The sequence below is a fragment of the Cotesia typhae genome, unplaced genomic scaffold (assembly GCF_013202065.1).
Source record: "Cotesia typhae breed Kobodo isofemale line unplaced genomic scaffold, CoteBio_Ctyphae scaffold_13, whole genome shotgun sequence".
NCBI classification, from domain to species: domain Eukaryota; kingdom Metazoa; phylum Arthropoda; class Insecta; order Hymenoptera; family Braconidae; genus Cotesia; species Cotesia typhae.
The window spans coordinates 18,062,571-18,082,630 of NW_027423774.1; the positions used below are offsets into that span (position 1 = coordinate 18,062,571).

The 20,060-nt window shown below is 30.5% G+C and overlaps 1 protein-coding gene across 2 annotated transcripts in view; it reads right to left on the minus strand.

Moving 5' to 3' along the window:
• Alpha-man-iib (alpha-Mannosidase class II b) overlaps positions 1 to 20,060 on the minus strand; it is a 136,147-nt gene that overhangs the window by 80,385 nt on the left and 35,702 nt on the right. The window contains exons 4-5 of one of the 2 annotated variants that reach the window (XM_074255390.1): positions 7,167 to 7,911; positions 5,601 to 6,108 (exon numbers count right to left, since the gene is read on the minus strand). In XM_074255390.1, the coding sequence (XP_074111491.1) occupies positions 5,601 to 5,900 (300 nt within the window). In that variant the 5' untranslated portion in view covers positions 5,901 to 6,108; positions 7,167 to 7,911. The remainder of the gene's footprint in view (positions 1 to 5,600; positions 6,109 to 7,166; positions 7,912 to 20,060) is intronic. The other variant, XM_074255392.1, reaches the window with a different exon arrangement.

The following is a 20,060-nucleotide window of genomic DNA, read 5'->3' on the forward strand; positions in this document are numbered from 1 at the left end:
AAGTCTCTAAAGAGAAATTACAATGTTAAAAGCATCGCTAGGAGTTCTCTTATAATCTACTGTACAGTCTACAAGGACACCACTAAAGTTTATTTCCAGAAAAACCACAAGTCGGATATGCTCAAAAGGTTGAGGAAAGCTGTTAGGTTCTCATTCGAAACCGCAACCAAGATTGTATGGCTGTTACATTAATCGATTTAAATTGTCTTGTTTCGAAAGTTCTGTCAGTTGAAGAAATTGTTTTTATGTAATTAAGATTGTTTCAATTTATTTTCAAAAAAATTAAAAAACTATGAAAAAAAAAATTAAAAAATAAATAAAATAAAATTTCCTCTTCAATTTCAAGTAAAATAATTAATAAATTCTCAATCTAATGAAAAACCATTAAAAATCTTATTTCGAAGGGTAATAAAAAATATTTCCGTCATCTAGTAGCCGTAAACTTGAATATTTTTAATTTAATTTTTTATTCGCGGTATAAAATTTTAATGCTTCGTCTACTTAAATTATAATAGCCTATTAAAATTTGTGATATCAAAAATTTATCATTTAAAAACTTTTTTTTTTTATAGCCCTAAAAAGTTATCAGCATTTATCTTTAATGCTCGAAGCTTTAAGTAAGAAAACTTCGGATCAAAAGCTGGAAAAAGCGAGCAAAGGGTAAAATGATTTGTTGAAATATTTAAATTGGCAATTAATTGAATAAAGTAATCAATAGCAACGGCATGAAATGGCATTAAATCTCCTTGATCTCTAATTAGTACGAATGGTCGAATAGTCTTTGTCTATTGGAGAGACCTTAATCTTTGTCAAGGAAAATTACGAACTAAATGTTCACAGTACTAGTAACGACGTATTGCTTTACAAGATGTGCCAAAACATACGATTGATTGAATGGTCCGTGTGAAATTCATTGAAATAGCCTCGGGTACCTGTACCACTACAACATACGCAAACCCATATCCATACAACACTTGTAGTTTATAGTTACGGCAGGTACTAACCCAGCTGGAGATCTGTCTTTGATCTATCTCCATCACCGCCCGATACACAATCGTAAATTAGTTTCGCAATAAATAATAAGATAAAGTTTTTTCATTAACTACTTTTGAAACTGAAATTGAAAACTTTTTCATTTTCTCCATCTCGTTTAGTTTTTATTTTTTTTTGTCCAGTTTAACTGACAAAAAATTTATTCTATTGAAATTGAAACCTATTATCTCTGTTTTATTCAAAGTACAGATATTTTTTTTTTTTTTTTAGTTCAATTTATTTAAATTAATGAAACTCATGAGACTGCCACTTGATGCCCGAAAGTCCACCTGTGTCGCTAAATAAAATACAAATCTGGGTCAATTGCTCCCGCGATTCAAGGCACTAAAGTCCCTCATGAATTTACAGCAAATGAATTACTGTCACGCGAATGCTATTTAGAAATATTCGTTATATTTAATTTTATAATAGACAAATAATTATTTTCTCATTAATGACATTGTTTTCTCAACAAACATGATTTTCAAATTAACTCTCTTATTGATTGATGAAATTTACTGCAAATAGAACAGTAAATAAATGCGCCAATAAATAAACTGATTTCGGAAAAAAAAAAAATTATTTTTACTCGTTAACGTATGAATTAAAATGCACAGTAGACTTATCAAAATTTCAGAGGATTCAGTTAGATTTTTTTTAAACTTTAAAACTAAAGTATTTTTGAAATAAACTTTTCTCAGAGATAACAGGATTTAATTAAAACTACATAGGCTTGAACTTTAAAAATTAAATGAATGAAAAATTGAAAAAGTACTTCCTTAGTCGATGATTGACTTTTATCAATAATGCAATGTTCATTCAAGCGATTGTAGGTCTACTTCAATCTTTTCATCCTTCAGGAAAGTTAATTTTAAGTTTTTAGTCTAAAGATGTTTAATTAAATCTTCTGAAGTCCTAATAAGTTTATTTCAAGCTTATATACCTATTCAAAGCCAAAAAGTCCAATGTACGCCTTTAAAGTTTATGTAAGTTTAATTGAGACCTAAAATTTTGAATTGAGTAGACTTGTTTGGTTGCGGAGCCAAGTGACGGAAATTATAAGGTGACTTACTTATACTAGCGTTAGTCCATACAATACAAAACAAGAAAAAAAAATTAAATTTTATTTAATTTCTTTTTTTTATTGGATGAACTGATATGCTAAAAAAAATAAGCATGATTCAGAAAACAAATTTTTAAATAAAATAAATCATTGAAAAATTTTATTGTCTCAAATCAAGGTGAAAAATTCTTAAAAGAATTTCTGGAAATATTTTCTGATTTACAGTTTTTTTTTTCTTTCTTTACATTGAAAATTATTCAAAGAAAATCTAGCGACAACAAAAGCATAGAAAAACAATATGTAAATTACAGTTGTATTAAAAGTTAAAAAATTTTGTAAGGTTATTACTTTAAATAATAACTTTAAAAAATTGTTATTCTGTAAAAGTTCCAGGTACTGTTTCCGGAATTATTTTAAAAAAATCGATTTAACCAAACTTTTTCTTACTTTTCAAACTTAAAACTAGAAAATTTAAATTACGCGCTTTTCATGCACTGTAATCTAAATCAATAAAAAATCAAGGATCATTTTTTTCGATTCGATTTTTGATACTGAATAACTTCAATATGACCATGAATTGTATATTATAAAATTAACCAAAAATTTCTTTTTCTACAACGACTTAAAATTGTTCATGTTTTTTACATTTTTACGACTTTTTTGTTAAACTAATTACAAGTTCACTTTAATTTTCTTGACAAGTTGATATTTCTTGATTTATGATAAATATTCACAACCACCCGTTTATAAATAAGAGCAATATGCCAACTTTTAATAATTTTTTTTAAAATATGAATATTTACAATATCGTAAAATTTTTACAGTAAATTTTTTGGAGTGATATTGACGTGTAAATAAATTTTCAGCCCCTGAATCGAAAAAAGGATGAATCGTTAATCAAGTAACGGTGAAACATCGAACATTGAGCAAATGAGTTATTTGGTGATCACTGGTACCGGGGTTTCCACACACGAACGCGAATAACGCGACACATCATATCCAATTCACCCATTACAGCCCCGTCTGCTTGGAAAACGATTAACAAAGAGTGTAGGGAGAATTATATAGAGAGGGTAGGCTACAAGAGCACAAAGGATCCAGAGTGGTTTGCACAGTAGACCATCGCTTTTAGTCCACTAACCAGCAACCTACAACCAATGGTTTAGCTAATATATATTTACAGTCTACATTCAACATTCTACATTCTACATCAATGTCTATTTCTGTATACACACTGATATAATATTGATTTTATTTAAACCAATTGCGCATCAGCTTACAATAGATGAGTGTGTACGTCAATTTTCCCTTCCGATAACATTATTTTTGTTTGTCGAGATTTAAAATTGCCATTGAAAAATTTTTAATACCAAAAATAAATTTATTTTTAAATCTTTAAAATTTAAATAATTTTTAAAAGATTTTATATTTACTTTAAACTGGGATTGTCAAAATATTTAGTGCGTAATTTAAAGTCATAGTGGTACATAATAAAGCTAAGGGCGAAGCCAAGTTAAGATTCAGGTGAGGGTAAAAAAAGATGAAACGAAAAAGAAGAGATAAAGCTTACTCGCGAAAATTGTATGGCCAATTTGCATTCGCGGCACTCCTTCGCTCACGGCGGCGGCATTTTTCAGTCCCAGTGACGACGGCAAGCTCAAGCTCGAGCTCAAAATAAAACTCTGAGGAGATGAGATGACAAGAGCCGAAGAGCTGAGTGTAAAGGAGTCAGGGGAGGTAAAAGAAAAATATTTCTATGAGTATGATAAAGATGGAGCGGTGTAAGAAATCTAAAGTAAAAAGCCGTATTTCGCGCGACAACGTTTTTCACGGTGATTCGCCTCTACTCTCTACTCCCTTTGCTTCAACTCTCAGTACTTGCAGCATCCAATTGTACATCTAGGTCTGTATCTATATTATGTATTGTATGTATAATACTCTCTTTTTCTGTACTTGTCTCAGTGGCTCTGTAATCGGTCTCCTCGGCTGGAACAATTTCACCGAGGCCTTAAGACAAAGACACTCAACTCACTAGCGCCGGTAAGTTCTTCAAGGATGCTTGCATCCGCTCTGTTTTCTTTAGGTTTTTAATTAGAATGTTACAAATGGAAAATAGCCCTTTTGTTTTCTTGGTCTCAGTCTTAGTCTTGGTAAAGTTTAGAACCAAAGTTTAGATAAAAAAGTTTGAAAAGTTCAAAATAATTTGCGGAAAAAAATTCACTTATGAGAATTGAAAAAGTTTGGGGAATAATGAGGTGAAAATGTTCTTTTGATGTCGTCGATGGAAATAGAATGTTGATTGTTTAGTACATCGCAGATAGAGAGAAATACAGACCCCATAATAGCAGGACAAGACAAAACGTTTCCGCGAGTGTAAATGTCGAGAGGCGGGAGTGCGATGCAACTAACGCAAAGGGGTACAACCTGTACTGTACTAATAGTAGTGAGCGTTAACGAGAACGTAGCTTTTGTAGTTCTGTTGTGCGGGTGCGGTAGCAGGAACAGGAGCCGGTCGACTCTGCTCGTCGTTTCGTTTAGTTTTCCGACGTACGCCAATGTGTCACGTCGTCCCATAGAACCGGCCGCGCGTAATTAAAACGAATCGCGGGGCTGCCCGAGGCGACGTTTAATCGAGTTGCCTCGGTGTACCGCTGTCTCCGCACTTTTCCACAGTTCGTACTTGTAATTATTTTATTCGTTCCGCGTGTAGTCGAGTGCAATATATTCGAAAAAAAATTTAGTAAAAATTATTGTTTTGTCTTCTTTTTAGTAGAAAAAGTTCTGAATTGTGGGAAAAAATTTAATAATTATTCGTTTACTTATAATTAAAAAGAGTTGATAATAATAAATACCCAGGAGTATTTTTTGATTCTCATTTGAAATGGAATAAATATGCAAGCGAACTTATGAAAAAAATTAGATATTGTACTTTCCTGTTTTGTCTTAAAAACTATTCATCATGGCTTGTTTGAAAGTGCAATAAATTATGGTATTATTGCTTAGGGTGGGGCATATGACAATTTTGTTAAGCCGTTAGTCGAAATTCAAAATAAATTAATCAGTAAAATGAAAATAAAAAACAAAAAATACTTAATACTCGTAATAGGCAGTTGATTTTACCTAAAGTGAAGAAGACTATTAACCTCAAAAATGCTTACTATGTAACAATTAAATATTATAATAAACAAACGAATGAATTAAAAATACTTAATGTATCTAAGAAAGTCCTAAGAAGAAAAATTTACCAATTTATTATAAATCTGAATTGTTAGAAACTTATGCGTTTGTATTCTATACCTTAGAAATGACTGTATAGCAATTTGTTTTTTATGAAATTTGTAATTTTGTGCCTTTCACTTCTATAAAAATTATCTTGATTTGTAAAATGTATACATAATTTTTTGTATTTTGTATTTTTTATGATTTCTATGCACAGATGTACTGCACCTCTATAGAATTTATATCCACAAGTAAATAAATAAATAATAAAATATGAAAAACTCACCTGAAAATCAAACTTCGAAAATTCGGTAAGGGTATCAATGTCAGCATTCCGGGGTTGTGTCAGCGGACAATTGCCTGCTGAAACTCTCGCGTCAGGCTGCTCACTGTAATCAGGTACGAGGGTGGTGAGTGGTTGCCGCTGCTCGTATCTAACGCCCACAGGTGCGGCGAGAAGCGCTGGCGCTTGACCCGTTGACGGCGCTTGAATCTGACTTACATAGTACAAACACACCAGCAGTGACAGCACGACCACGCAGAGTATCAGCATGCGGCCGGAGCCACGCCGAAAAAGTTTGTACATATTTCCGTTCAAATAATCCAACTTTCTCTCAACACAAATACTTTTTTCACTTTTCACTCTTTTACCGAACCGAGTACCAACTACGTGTACTTTGTCTTTACTCAAAGTACTTGAACATTTTAGTCCCGAATCAAGACATTTTTGAACCTACTTTTCAGATTAATGTCTTCAAAATTTGGATGATTTGTTTCAGGAACTCATCTTTGATCTGTAACAAAAAATTTATACCTCCAATTATTATTAAAATTAATTTCTCTGTTAAATAGAGGGGAGAAGAAGATCTAGGTCAACAGAGTGGAAGCTAATTGTAGGTTTACATTAACTCGAATTAAATTATTTGTCCCGCGGCTCGCAAACAACTCTGCGAAGCTAAACAAAGTGTTGACTACTCGCTCGCTCTTATTAGAAGCCCTCTATTCTACTCTGTATTATCTTTCTTTATCTCACTTACTCTTTGCCGGGGAGCTGTAAATTACATGTGTGGGTTCGAGAGCGTGCTCGCTAGTTGATTAAATGCCCGGCGAAAAATTATTACTGATCGATATCCGTTACCCGCAATTACACGCGAGAAACAGGAAATCATACACGATAAATATATGTCCTATTCTATTTTGATAAATTGTATTCCGACTATTATTTATTTTTTCCCTTGGTATTTATCATATAGACAAATCATTTTGAATAATTGTAAATTAATTATTTCTGAGTCTCGGTAGGATTTCTAAATTGCTATTGATTTAAGTAAATTTGACTTAGTTCAAAAATTTTTCATTTTGATTAAAAATAATTTTTTGATTGAAAATTTTTGCTCTTGAATCAATTTAATTTTTTTTTTATCAGTATACAGAACAAATAAACATAAAATGATTTGCTTCGTGCTAGATCTGGGTTTACGTAAGCTACGAAAAGTTTTGACGTTATACAAAATGTTATAAAAAAAAACATGTTGTTATATTACATCAATGTAAAGTGAGTTGTTTTATTCAGATATGTTTTTAAAATAAAATAAAATCCAGTTGGAAGTTTGTTTCATCTATTCAAATTTAGTTATTTGCATTTTTCTATTTATCCATGTATATTTTTCTCGGTCGTATTTTTGCATCCATCTTGTTGAAATTGTTTGCCTAATGGAAAACTATAACGTAAATTTAGAATTTTCCGTAGCAGGGTCGTGAGTTAAGTTGTAAGTCAGGCATTATTGAGATTGAGAGCAGAGCGCAACAAATGTATGGGGATAAAAAAAAAGTTATTTCAATGTAGTCTTACCTCGAAATACACAATTCACATGTTGTTATCTACGGCAGATTACTTGGTCAGTTCGCCAAGATTTCTGGTGCTCAGGAGATTGTACCTCCAACAAGAGGATATTGTGAGAAGATTGTCGAGAAAATCTCGTCCTATATAAAGTACCCGGCCATAAAACTTTATATATATATATATATATATAGATATATGGATATAATAGAAACACGGTAACAGAAGAATAGAAATAAGGTTCCCGAGCGGTGAAAAATGATAAATTTTAGCGTCCAGAGGTTCTTCCCAGAAACGCAGACGAGCAATTTCGTCTTACACGGACGTCAGAACCGACCGCGACGTGTCGAGGATACTTATCGCGATTCACTCTACGGCGACGTCTCTGCCTACCGAGTCCTTGGATGGCAACTAAAAAAATCCGAGCACTGGGAAAAGAAAAACGATGCATTCGTCTTCTCTGGAAAAGTTCTACTGAAAAGATGCCGACAGTGTAATGAGATTTTTTTTAATTTTTTTTTATTGTTATTATTATTATTATTATTTTTCGTCAGGTATTCTTCCTTTTTCTTCTCACTTCAATAGCGCCCGTATTATCATTATTATTTTTATTTAAACAACTTTTCTCCGTCCCCGGATTTACGCGAGAAGAATAGCGCGCTTCTATCAAGCTCTCTCGCGATATTTTTTACTACACGGTAGCTCAGCTCCTGTACTGGATGAATTTCGTCTCTCGTCAATGGTCGAAATGAATTGTCTGCAATAAAAAATATTAATTTTTTAATTATTGTCAACAAAAAACCAATTTATTTTGTACAAAGATGTCATGTTCAAGTATTGAATTGAAAATATTTACACAGTGAAATTTCAATAAAAATTTTCTATACGAAATTTCATGGTCATTTTTTTGAATATAAAAAAGGTGAATAGTACGTATTAGTATTATACATGTATCATTAGGGTGTACTAAAAAAATGGAATAACTTTTTTTTAAAGATCTCAAAATTTTGTCAGAAAATTTCCAAGAAAAATCCGGTTAAAACTTGAGCTCTTAATATTGATATTTAGAGATTACAAATAGAAAATGTGTAAATTTATTACTTTCAAAATGATAAATTTCGAAATAGTTAAAATTAGATATTTTTCGGAATAAGTGTGAGATAGTTATATCCAAACAATAATACTTTCGCCAAAAATAAAAGAAAATTAATGATGAATCTAATTAAAAAAAAAAAAAAAAAAAAAAAAATTTAGATCGTTTAATTTCTTATTAAAATATTAATGATATTTTTCGGTATTTTACTAATAGGATCAAATACGAAATTCTAAAATTTAAGAAAATTTTTATCAAAATTTAAATCAACACGCGTAACTATGTACAAGAAAATGCAATTATATTGATACAAAATGCATGTAGTTTGAGATGTAAAAAGTTTGAATAAGTCTTTGATAGAAGCAGCAAACCGTAGAGAACCCAACGTAAATGTGTGTTTCGTGACTGTTGAAAGAGTACATTCTAGCGTGAATGTGGAAATTCCCAAAGAAAGTTGCACGTATCTTTAAAAAAAGGCTTTTAACTCGCGGAAATTTTTCAAACGGTTTTACGCTTGTTTCAAACTAAAAAAAATTTTTAGTTTGTATGCACTTCACGTTTGTAAACATAAACTATCAAGCGGTAACTTGTGCTATGTATTTTTTTTCTATCCTTCATTGATGTACTTGATTATTTACATTTACCAAACACTCACAAGTGTTTTTATTTTATTTTATTTTTCAAGTAAATATTGTTTATAATTCAATATTCTGTTTATTTCTCATCATTCATTCATCACGTTTATTTTTAATGCTCGTAAATAAAACGAACCAGAAAAATTTTAGATTACAAATTGTGCGTAATTCAATACAAGTGAATTTTTTTTTTTTTTTCAGGGATAACGAAATATACCAACGGGTTCAATGTTAGCCAGTTTTAGTTTTTTATAATTGGGAAACTTTATCACTCAAATATTTTTTGTTGATTGGGTAAATAATACGCGATATTTTGATTCAATTTTTTTTTTTTTTTTTTTTTTTATCGTAAATATTAATTTCAATTTTAATTTTTCTAAGGGTTGTGATTGGTGTATAAGTTACCATGTAAACAAAAATTAATTAAATAAAAACATGAAGGATGAAATTTGATAAAACTGAAAAAAAATCACGGATATTCAATATTTCTTGTAGTACTAATTATTTAAAAAAAAAGGTATAAATACATTGAATATTTACAAAATCATACAAAAAATTTTTTGTTAAAAAAGTTGATAATTGTCAAATATTGAATTTTTTTTAATTAAAAGTCAAATTATTTTTTGTATCTTAATTATTCAATTCATAGTTTATAATTGAAACTTGAACTAAAAATTTTCACTGTAATTTTTTGATTCATAACAATTTGTAAACTGTGTCATAATCAAATTTCTCTTCTATAATTGATAAATTGTAACACAACATAATTTTTAATATATATAGACTATCAGTATTGAAATGAACCGTAATTATTTTACAACTGTTGTATTATTAACGAAATTATATGCAATAACTGTTTAAGATAATTAGACTATTAGACTGATAAAATTTTCCAATTTTCAAAAGATATTTTTTCTGCTTTTGAATCTAAGTTCATTAAACGTTAAAATTTAAAGTTGAAAGAGGAATGAAAAAAAATCTCAACGCTGAAAAAACTTCAGGATTTATCTCATGCATAATTTTTTAAAATGCAGAAACGCGACAAAGAGAACTTACATAAAAAATTCACATACCATTTGACAATGCAACAAAAGTTTGAAAAAGCCATTTACTTTCATTATGAATGAAATGTTTTTCACACACGTGACATCAAGAAATTTCTGAGTCAAGGTACACGTCGTGACTTTTTCGAGTTTACATCAGATACCATACAATATAGAAGTATATGTAAACGTCAAGAGTTAAACGTCAAAAATATACCAACTAATTTAAAATTTACTCTTTAAACTAACATATTTAAATTTAAATCGAACATGTCATGGCTAGACGATGACAAACTTTAAAATTCAAATTATACTTGGATTCTTTAACACACTAATAAATAAATTACATTGAAAAGAATGAGTTTTTTTCAACAAAAGTTGTATGTTCTACTTCGGATTCTCCCCAGAGAAACAGATATCCCCGAAGTCATGCAGAAAACTCCCAACAGAGTAACAGCTCGTGTTCTCGCACAACACTAGTGTAGCTCAGTATAAACTCCAAAAGTTGAGAGAATCAACTCTTGGAAAAATTTCCCCAGAGGGTAAAATTCCCATTCGCCTTCACCTTCGTTTTCTTTCCTATTCTATATACTAGGTCTATTCCTTTCTCTTTTTCTTTATACTTATTTTCACTCCTTATACTTATACTGTTATCAATACATTCAATAACACTCTCTGCACTCGTCGTTACCTTATCATGTCATATTACGGTGCCGGTAAACAAAAAACCATGAATAGAAAAAACTGTCATAAAAAAACTCCGCGAAAAATCAAACCGAATTTCACTGTCATGGTTAACTAATTTATCGTTTTGTTTCACTAATTATACATGAACATGCGTATTTATTTTTTTATACTGGACAATTACAATCGTCTGAGGTTTACGTTCGGACAAGCCACAACGTACTACTGGCGAGTAGAGTGCAATGGTTTTGACACGCCGTTCGCATTGCCGAATACAAAGCGCATGTGCCAATAATCTCGTGGCGCAGACAAGTGCGATCGAGGGAGATGAAAAGAGAAAGAGAAGACTAGACACAGAGACACTGAGGGTGAATTTTGCTGGATAGGGGTATAGATATACTAGCTGCTAAAAATGTTTTTAAAATAAAATATCATAAAATGTTTATGTATGTGTGGGTGAGTGTATGCACTATATGCATATTATATTATATTATATTATATTCGTGTGCGGGTTTATAGAGAGTAGCGCAGCTTGAAGTAGTATTGAAGTAGAAGTAGAAGTGGATGATACGATGGTACCAAGGAAAAAAGTGAGTCAGACATCTGCGAAGCAAATATGAGTGACCATAAGCATGAGAGAGAGAGAGAGAGAGAGAGAGAGAGAGAGAGAGAGAGAGAGAGAGAGAGAGAGAGAGAGACATTGATATGATGGCAGGGTGTTTTCTAGTCATAGCAATAGTCGTAGTGATGGAGCAAAAAAAAGCTTGGTATTAAAAGAAGGGAAATGTATTTTTGTTTTGTTGGAAAACAGTTTATACGATTCGGCTCGAATGTTTGATTTTCAGTGTGCCAGATGTCCATCTCCAACGTTTACGTTTTCGTTTGTTATTGATTTATATGGAGTAGAATAATGTTCTTCATTGCTGAAGCTGTTGTTTAGTTAATTAATCATGTGTGCTAAGTTGGGGTGTTACATATTAGCTAATTGTTCGGGGTTCGAGGGTTGTTACTCTGGGAGTTGTAGACTGATTGGTTAAAAATTTGCATGGTTGGTTTTTTATAGACTGATGAAGAATTCAAATTGATCATTGAAGAATTAATTGAAGTGAAAGCTAATTTTGGCGTTTAAGGTTTTGTTTCATTAATTGGTTAGAATCTTTGATCAATTTGTTGATGAAAATTTAATATTATGACCTATCACAACGACAGCTGATGAATATAAGCGATAAATTTTCTCGAAAAATCGTCTGAAAATACAGAGATCAACATAGAAAATTAATTAAATTAATCGTTAACAGGAATTCAAGTTTGACAATTCAACCTCTGTAGCATCATTCATTTAAATTGATGTTAAATATTAGGATTTGACGTCGGTTTAACTTTAATGACAAGTTTCTTCATCAATGGAATAAGAATGAGGTTCACTAAAATGTAGAAAATAATTGGAATATGTCTCCACAATATTTGTTTGTTTCTTTGCTGAAAAAGGTCAGCGTTCGAGTGCATGTCTCGGAAAAATAGTAAAAATTGAATGTAATAGAGGTTAGTGGTTCAAATAAGGTTTAAATTTCAAGCTCAATTGAATCTCATGCTCGCAGAAATGGAAAAACCTTTATGTAGATTGAAATGAGGTATTGAATGTTCACCGAATAAATCCCTAAACCTCAGATGAGCATCTTTGACCTCTTGCTATCAAAGTATGAGCTTCAATTATCGATTATGGTTGAATTCTTTTTTATGACCGAAAATTCTTGGATTAAATTACAATTTTGAACGATGTAATATAATAGGTTGTCAAAATTTGACAGTATCAGGCGTCTTGATCCTCCAAAAAAATATCTACGCGAAAATATCTCAAAAAAAATATCCCCGAGACTAAATATCACACAAAAATCATGATAAAAGGACACAACACGGTAACAAACTTATTATGTGTTGGTAATTTAATTATTTAAGATATTTTGTCGGAGGATCAAGAATCATGGGACCAATTTAACCAAAATCAATTCCTCAATTTTTAGAGAAAAAAAAAATATGAATGCTTTATTTTAAATAACAGAATTACTATCCAACTTCAGTAGAACAATATAATCACGATATTTAATTAATCTCAGCATTAATCAAACTGCATTCATACGTAGCAATTGATTGATCATGTGAAACTTGGTATTTTACCTCTCTTCTGTATTATGTACGTGTGTTATATGTTATATACTGTGTGTATAACTTGATACAATATCTCCCCTATAGTAATTTGATTGCCCAATAAATTCAACGACGAAACAGAATGGAATAACTCGATTTTGCGTAAAAAGCGCACGGCAAATGAGTTTGTTGAAAAACGCCTAGAGGTGCACTTGTCTGTTCTATCTATCAGATGAAACTTTTTTCCAACAAAATAAAATTGTTTAGTTTACTTTATCATTTTCATTTTTATCTTTATTCTTAATTATTATTTCAACTTATACTCTGTCGGGATAATTAATTTCAACAATTTAACGCCATCGTATTGAGTATGATATAATACAATATAATGTAATATAATATAATATAATAGATGTATCGAAATAGCGATGGGTGATGGGTATGGGGATAAAATGTAAAATAAATCTATCAGAATGTTAACAACCAGAAGACGTATTACGAAAAATGAATATAAAGTGAATGATTGTGAAGATTAATTTAAATGGGTCGGAAAGCGGTGTATTCTTCCCGTACCCGCAGTCTTTTGTTTCGCTCAGTTAAATTATAACTGAGGGGTTACTAAAGTCAAGAGCACCACGTTATACTCATGTACACTCTAAGTATGCAGGAAGTCCTCATTGTCTTTGTTACAGTGATTCTCTCTCTCTCTCTCTCTCTCTCTCTCTCTCTCTCTCTCTCTCTCTCTCTCTCTCTCTCTCTCTCTCTCTCTCTCTCTCTCTATTTTTAAAATAAAATTTTTGACCATTTGTTGAATTTGGATTGTTAATTTTGTTATTGTAAAGTGATAAGTTCTCTGATAATTACTGTTAGATTCTAAGTGTTAAATTCTCCAACTTTGTTCTTTTATCAGCTGTTATTAATTGAATAATTTATTGAGTATGTTAGTTAAATCAGATAAAATAAATATAAATTTTTATATTAGATCTTTATTATAGTTTATGTACTTATATAATTTTTCTATTATTATTGTATTTGTAATTCATATTGTATTTAAAATTGCCATTTGGCTTGTGCCTTGGCATTAATAAACTATCAATCAATCAATCAATCAATCTCTCTCTCTCTCTCTCTCTCTCTCTCTCTCTCTCTCTCGGGTCGGGTCGTGTCGGGTCGGGCTGCTCTTAACTATCACTTGATTTACACCCGTCAACTTAATCATTTTTTCTTATTATTATACTTTATTTCATTTTGTTTTATTTCTTTCGCCTAATTTATGATCCTCTTATTTTTCCAAAAGTGTTTCCTCTATTCTTCGTACAAATTATCTTTCATCCCTCGTAACATTTGAACTTCTTGAGTTATATTAATAAATTGATAGAAATTATATTAAAGGTTCTTTAGCTTTAGTTATAAATGATCTACAGAGCAAGCTCTTCAATTGGTCACGCGATACTGATAATTGGACAATAATAAATCGACTGTGAATGATAAATTTCCAATTATTTTTAACTTTAAGTTTTCAGTGATATTTTTCTTTCTTGTAAATTAAATTGCGGTTTTATTTAAAAAATATATTATCTAAATAAACTATCTCTTTGAAATATTACCAAAAAAATTAAAATGAATAAAGACAAGTAATGAGTTAAAAAATATAATTTAAATGAAAACGCTTAGCAAAACAAAGAAAGTAAATTAATAAATTTCTCATCATCATTGTACTAATTATAATAATAATAATAATAATAATAATAATAATAATAATAATAATAATAATAATAATGCATTGTACAGTAAAATACACGGAGGATGAGCTTTTTTACCTTTCTAGGTTCTCTCAAGTCCATTCCGTTCTGTTCCGTACTCTCATCTAGCAGAGCTCTCATACCCCCTTTTGATCCGCATGTCGACGTCCATTAGCGTGCCAATTATCCACGTCCGACACACCTGTGCCAGTTGCTCAGTACTTTGTTTTCTTTTGCCCTTTCTCTTTACCTCTATCTCTTTACCGCGGTTAAGAAAAACAAGAGCTCCCTTTTCCGTAAGGAAGAACATAAACTATCAGGTAACCAACACTGAAATGAAAAAGACGGATCTCTCCTGTTATTCAACTTAAACTTTTTTAATATTCTTAAGGATTATTTAGTGAGTGATACGAGTCCTCTTTTTATTTTTATTTATCTTTTTTCTCTAACCTGTTAACGCGATTATTCTGTCAGCCAAGAACTTGATAAATTAAAAATTTATTGTTTGAATTTATTTAACGAAGTATTTAAACCTTTCATCAATTTGGTTAATTTAATACTTTAGATACTTCTTAACAAGATTCAAATAAATGTTATTGAATTAATAATTGGTCTAAAAAAAATTTATGAGCCAAAGTATTTTATTATGCTGACTTGTTAATTATTTTATTCAGTTTATCGATAATTTATGTTAATAGTATTCCAATTATAAGTTATTTTAAAAATGTATCGACATCTAGCAATAATTTAACCAAGAGAAGTAACGAATGTAACTCAATTAAGGTCACTGGTTGAGTTATATATTATTGATAATAATTTTCAGAGCTTTATTCATTGATCTTCCCATGGTTCGTAAATTATTATTATTACATTTATTAAAGCACACGTTAATCATAAAAAATCAGTTTTAAAACGTAGATAAATTATGTTTGTACAAATTGTGGAGAAATTTAAAACGAGAGATACTTTTTCAGAGGTAAAAAAAAATGGTTACTTTTTGTTAAGATTAATTGAGTAATTGAATCACTGAGAAAATGAGGTAATTTTTTAATTTTTAGCAAAAAAAAATGTAATTCTTTTTGTGGTAATTTATTTCATAGATTTGCAAGACAGTAAAAATTATTTTCAAAAAATTCAAGATATCAAAAAAAAATTTTATCATAAATTTTTGAAATTTTAAATTCCAAATTTGAAATAAAAAATCTTATTTATGCTTAAACACTTTCGTCTATCCAATCGCAATCAGTTATTGACTTTCCGGTGTTTAATTTCAACTCCAATTTCTTAATTTATTCCAACAATAAACCAAAAAGGGTAATAAAAAATAACAAAGAAATAAATTTGACTTATCGACCTAAGTGACCGAGTGATTTAAGTTCCAACACGAGTACACTGGCATCAGTAGTGTTTCTCCGGTAGTAAGTATATATTTCAGTAGTGTGCTTGAATTTAAGACCAAAGTCCCTCGTATGTCTGCTCGAAGATGGAGTTTTACTGCGCACCCGGGAAAACCTATGAACGTAAGCAACACGAGCACTACAACTCTTTGTTGTTGCTGTTGTTATTATTTTGATGATGAAAAAATGTAACATGGCTTCTCTATATATAATACTTTGGAGAAGTACTCTTCACGATAAATTACAAGCTACGCCGCTCCTTATATTACTTCACTACTCTACCTGATGTATATTAAATCAATTTATGTTTTATGGTTTTATGGTTTTATATTCTGTTTAAATTATGAATAAAATATGAATATAAATAAAACTAACCGCGAATATCAGTTGAATTTTTCTCCGAGTTACAAGAAATAAATTTTTTTTCATCACCAAACACAGCCATTTTTTAAAGAGAAAATAAACAGATGTGACAGACGACAAATAGCCTCCCTGATCGGCTGTTAAAGTTAAAATGTTGCTTTTTTTATTTTTTTTTTTACTGTCCATTATTATAACTTGTACATATTACACCCCCGAGAATTCACACTTTCAACTCATTTTTAGTTTAGTTAAATTTATTCGTAATATTTGTCACAAGTATGTTTATTTTGAATGTAAATAAATTCTTTTCGTAAAAACTTTTACGTAACTGTACAATTTTAATGCCTAAATCATTAAATTGTAAAAAATCTTGTTGATAAATCCTAAAAAGTAAAAAATAATCAATAATTATTATTACTACGTTTAATTAAATAAAATTAATTACTTTACTGAGATTAAATAACATTTAGCAATTTTTAGAATTTCTCAACGAATATATTATTATAGAGAGAATTTATCAAAAAATAAAATTGGTAGAAATTAAAATAAAATTTTGACCCAATTTTTTATGTATTAAAATTTACATGTTACGTCAATCAAAGAAAAAGATAATATTACTTTTTTAAATTTATTGAATAAAAACATTAAAAAATTCACTCTGTCGTTTTTTTTAATTAACAATGTAAATAAATTCTTGATGGAGTAAAATTCCACCTTTTAAAAATTAAATCTATTAAAAATTATCTACTCCGCAAATTTTTTACCGTGTACTATAGCATTGTATCGTGAGAAAAAATTTTTAATAATTTTTTTACTCATGTCCCACTTTTATCCGAACAAATAAAAAAATAAAAAAAATACGTATAATATGTTTAAGGAAAAATTGAACTATCGAAGTTAAAAAATCCATAAAATGCACTCAGACTACAGGGCAAACAGACTGAAAGTTTTTTTTTTTCATTTCTTACAGTTTAAGTGGTTGAAATTCAATTTTAAGATTGAAAAGCTCGCGAGGTAAAATAGTCGAATCAGAATCAGAATTCGAAGGATAAGTAAAAAAGTAGTCAGAATAGAGAAGTAAAACGTAAAGGAGAGGTTGAATTTAATTAGGTCGTTGTAAACCCAGACGAGAGGTCATAAGGGCATCGGTCAGACTATGTGATGTGGCATATACTTAGAGTTTATCTTTGTCTTTCAGCAAGGAGCTCTCGTCTCTCAAAGTGAAGTAGAAGCACAACTTGGCTCAACTACTTATACTAAGCTCACAGGGATGACGCACGACGCTTATTCCACTAGCTGCGAATAGAAGCTCCATGTCCGTTCAGAGAGGATAGAAGGGATGGGAGTGCGAGAAACATGCAGACGGTCATTCATGCAGTCTTCTCGACAACGACACAACATTCTCTCCTATCTGTTTATCTTGTGTCTTTGTCCCTCCAGTAATGTCGGATGTAGATATACGACACACGACGTGTTATGTTGAGATAACAGATGAGCGCAAGTATTGAGCCAAAAAGTCACCAAGTTATACTTCCTTATGTTTAGTCTAGTTATATGCGCAGATGCACACTTGTCTATCTACTTCGTAACGCTGATTAACACACGAGCCCCCAGGCACGTCGTAGTCTAATTTTACGCTGCCATCATCAGTTTATTGCTTTTATAATTACGTTAATTTGTTGTCTGGTTTGTGTTCTCTTTCACATCACACTCATTTTCGGCAGCTGTTATTTTCGAGGTTTTCATTGATAATAAACTTTTTTTTATTTTTAAAGCACACGATAGTGATCATTGAAATAAATCTTGATATTTTCGTTAAAAGTTAATCAATTTAGTTTTTAATAGTTGATATCTTTTAAATATTTACCCGTGAAAAAATACTGTGATATGACTATAAATTTCCATAAATAATTTTTTATATATCTTTATATGACAATATGTACCCATAAGGCTTAATATGATCTCATAAAATTTTTTGATCAAAAGCAGAGTTGAAATTCTCCGACAATTAAGTCGAAAGTATCTCAGAGAAAAATAGTTTTTTTTTCACTTGTATGAAAAATTTATTTGATACTGGTTTTCAGTTTAATAAACTACTAAATTAATTTCTTGTTTAAGAGCGGTTAATAGTAAATTTTTAAACGTATTTTGCTCATATATAAGATAAAATTTCTAAAAAAAGCTTCGTTCTTCGGTAGATAATTAAATTACTTATCAAAGGGCGAAGCCCTTTTTAAAAATTTGCATTTATTTATACATAAAATGCATTTTAAGATTCTATTTATTGTACCAGTATGACAGAGACACTTTATTTTAATAAAATAACACGACCTTTATATTAAATTAAAATTTTAATATCAAATAAATTTTCAATTAGTAAGAAATGAACTCGTCAAACAACACTTGAACATTGACATAAAAAAAATTTAATTATTTACCACAGAAATTTTTTTCTGATAATCAAAAAATTTCTCAACTGAAAACTAATTCATATTATTTTTCAATATACCCACATAAGAAATACTTGAAATATTTATGGCTTCTGGTAAATATTGAAGAAGCCATAAAATTTGCCAATTTGTCTTAAGAAAAAAAATTAAAGCAAAAAAGTTCGATATCAAATTAAACTTTCATAAACTTAATAATTTCATGAAATAAACTGATAATTTTCAGTGTAAAAATCACGATTTTTTCATCACATAATTTTTCATCGATTGCCCTGAAGGTTTAAGTTAAAATCGAGTGCTATAAATTCTATTTCTCCTATTTCCAATGTCAGTAAATAAAAAATAATCTTGAAGAAAGGCAATCTCATAAAAGATACTGAGCACTCATCTCTAATTTATAAAATGCAATTTTACTTTTCTAAAATCTCAACTCAACATAGAATAATTCGATGATAAAAAACAAAAAAACTAGACATGAAAAATCTAGAAGCTAAAATCAAACTCGATTGTCCTTGAGAAACCTTTTATATCTCCAATCTCCAAGTGGTTACTCCCCTTTTCCGCAAGGCTCCGATTTAACGTAACTTAAATCCCAGCAAGGGGAATAAGATCACACCCTCTTTTCGGCAAACAGCACTTATTGCTTTCAGCGCACATCACTAAGTATAAATCATTTAACCTGGTCAATATATAGAAAAAACCTAATTCCTTCCTTTCATCTTCCATCTTCCATCTTCTATCTTCTCAGCAAATATTGTCCCAGCATTCCGACTGAAAAATGCAATAAATAATATTTGGCCTCGCAATCCACCGTTTACGTACATCCCGTAAGAGTTATTAAACGGAGTAAAAACTAGCTGCACAAACCAGAACATCATTTATGCGCTTTAGTTGTACTGCAAGTACAGATGGGAGAAATGTAGGTGGCTCTGTCTTTGTACATAGTAGTTAGGAAACAAGAGGATCTTGCAAGAACAGCCACACGACATGTGTCGTAAGGTTGTTGTGTGGAAACGTTTCCCGCACGTGTATGTGAATAAGTATTGGTGTGGGTAGGTCTCAAGCGCTCACAATTCACTCCATACACCCTTACCCAGAGGTATAACGTTGCGGTTAGGCATCAGGAGTAACGTTACATAGCCTAGTGTAGTACCTAGTGTGTGCAAAGGTTATATTGTGCATGATGTTGTTGATGTTGATATTGTTGTTATTATGCCTAGCCCTGAGCTTTGGGATTGGCCAACGACCTTGGCTCTAATAAAGGCCAAAGCTCACGTGTTAGTGATCCTCGGGGTTCATGTTTACGCTACAGTCAAATAGCTAGTTATGTTGGCTACCAGATTCTTACTCAGTAGTT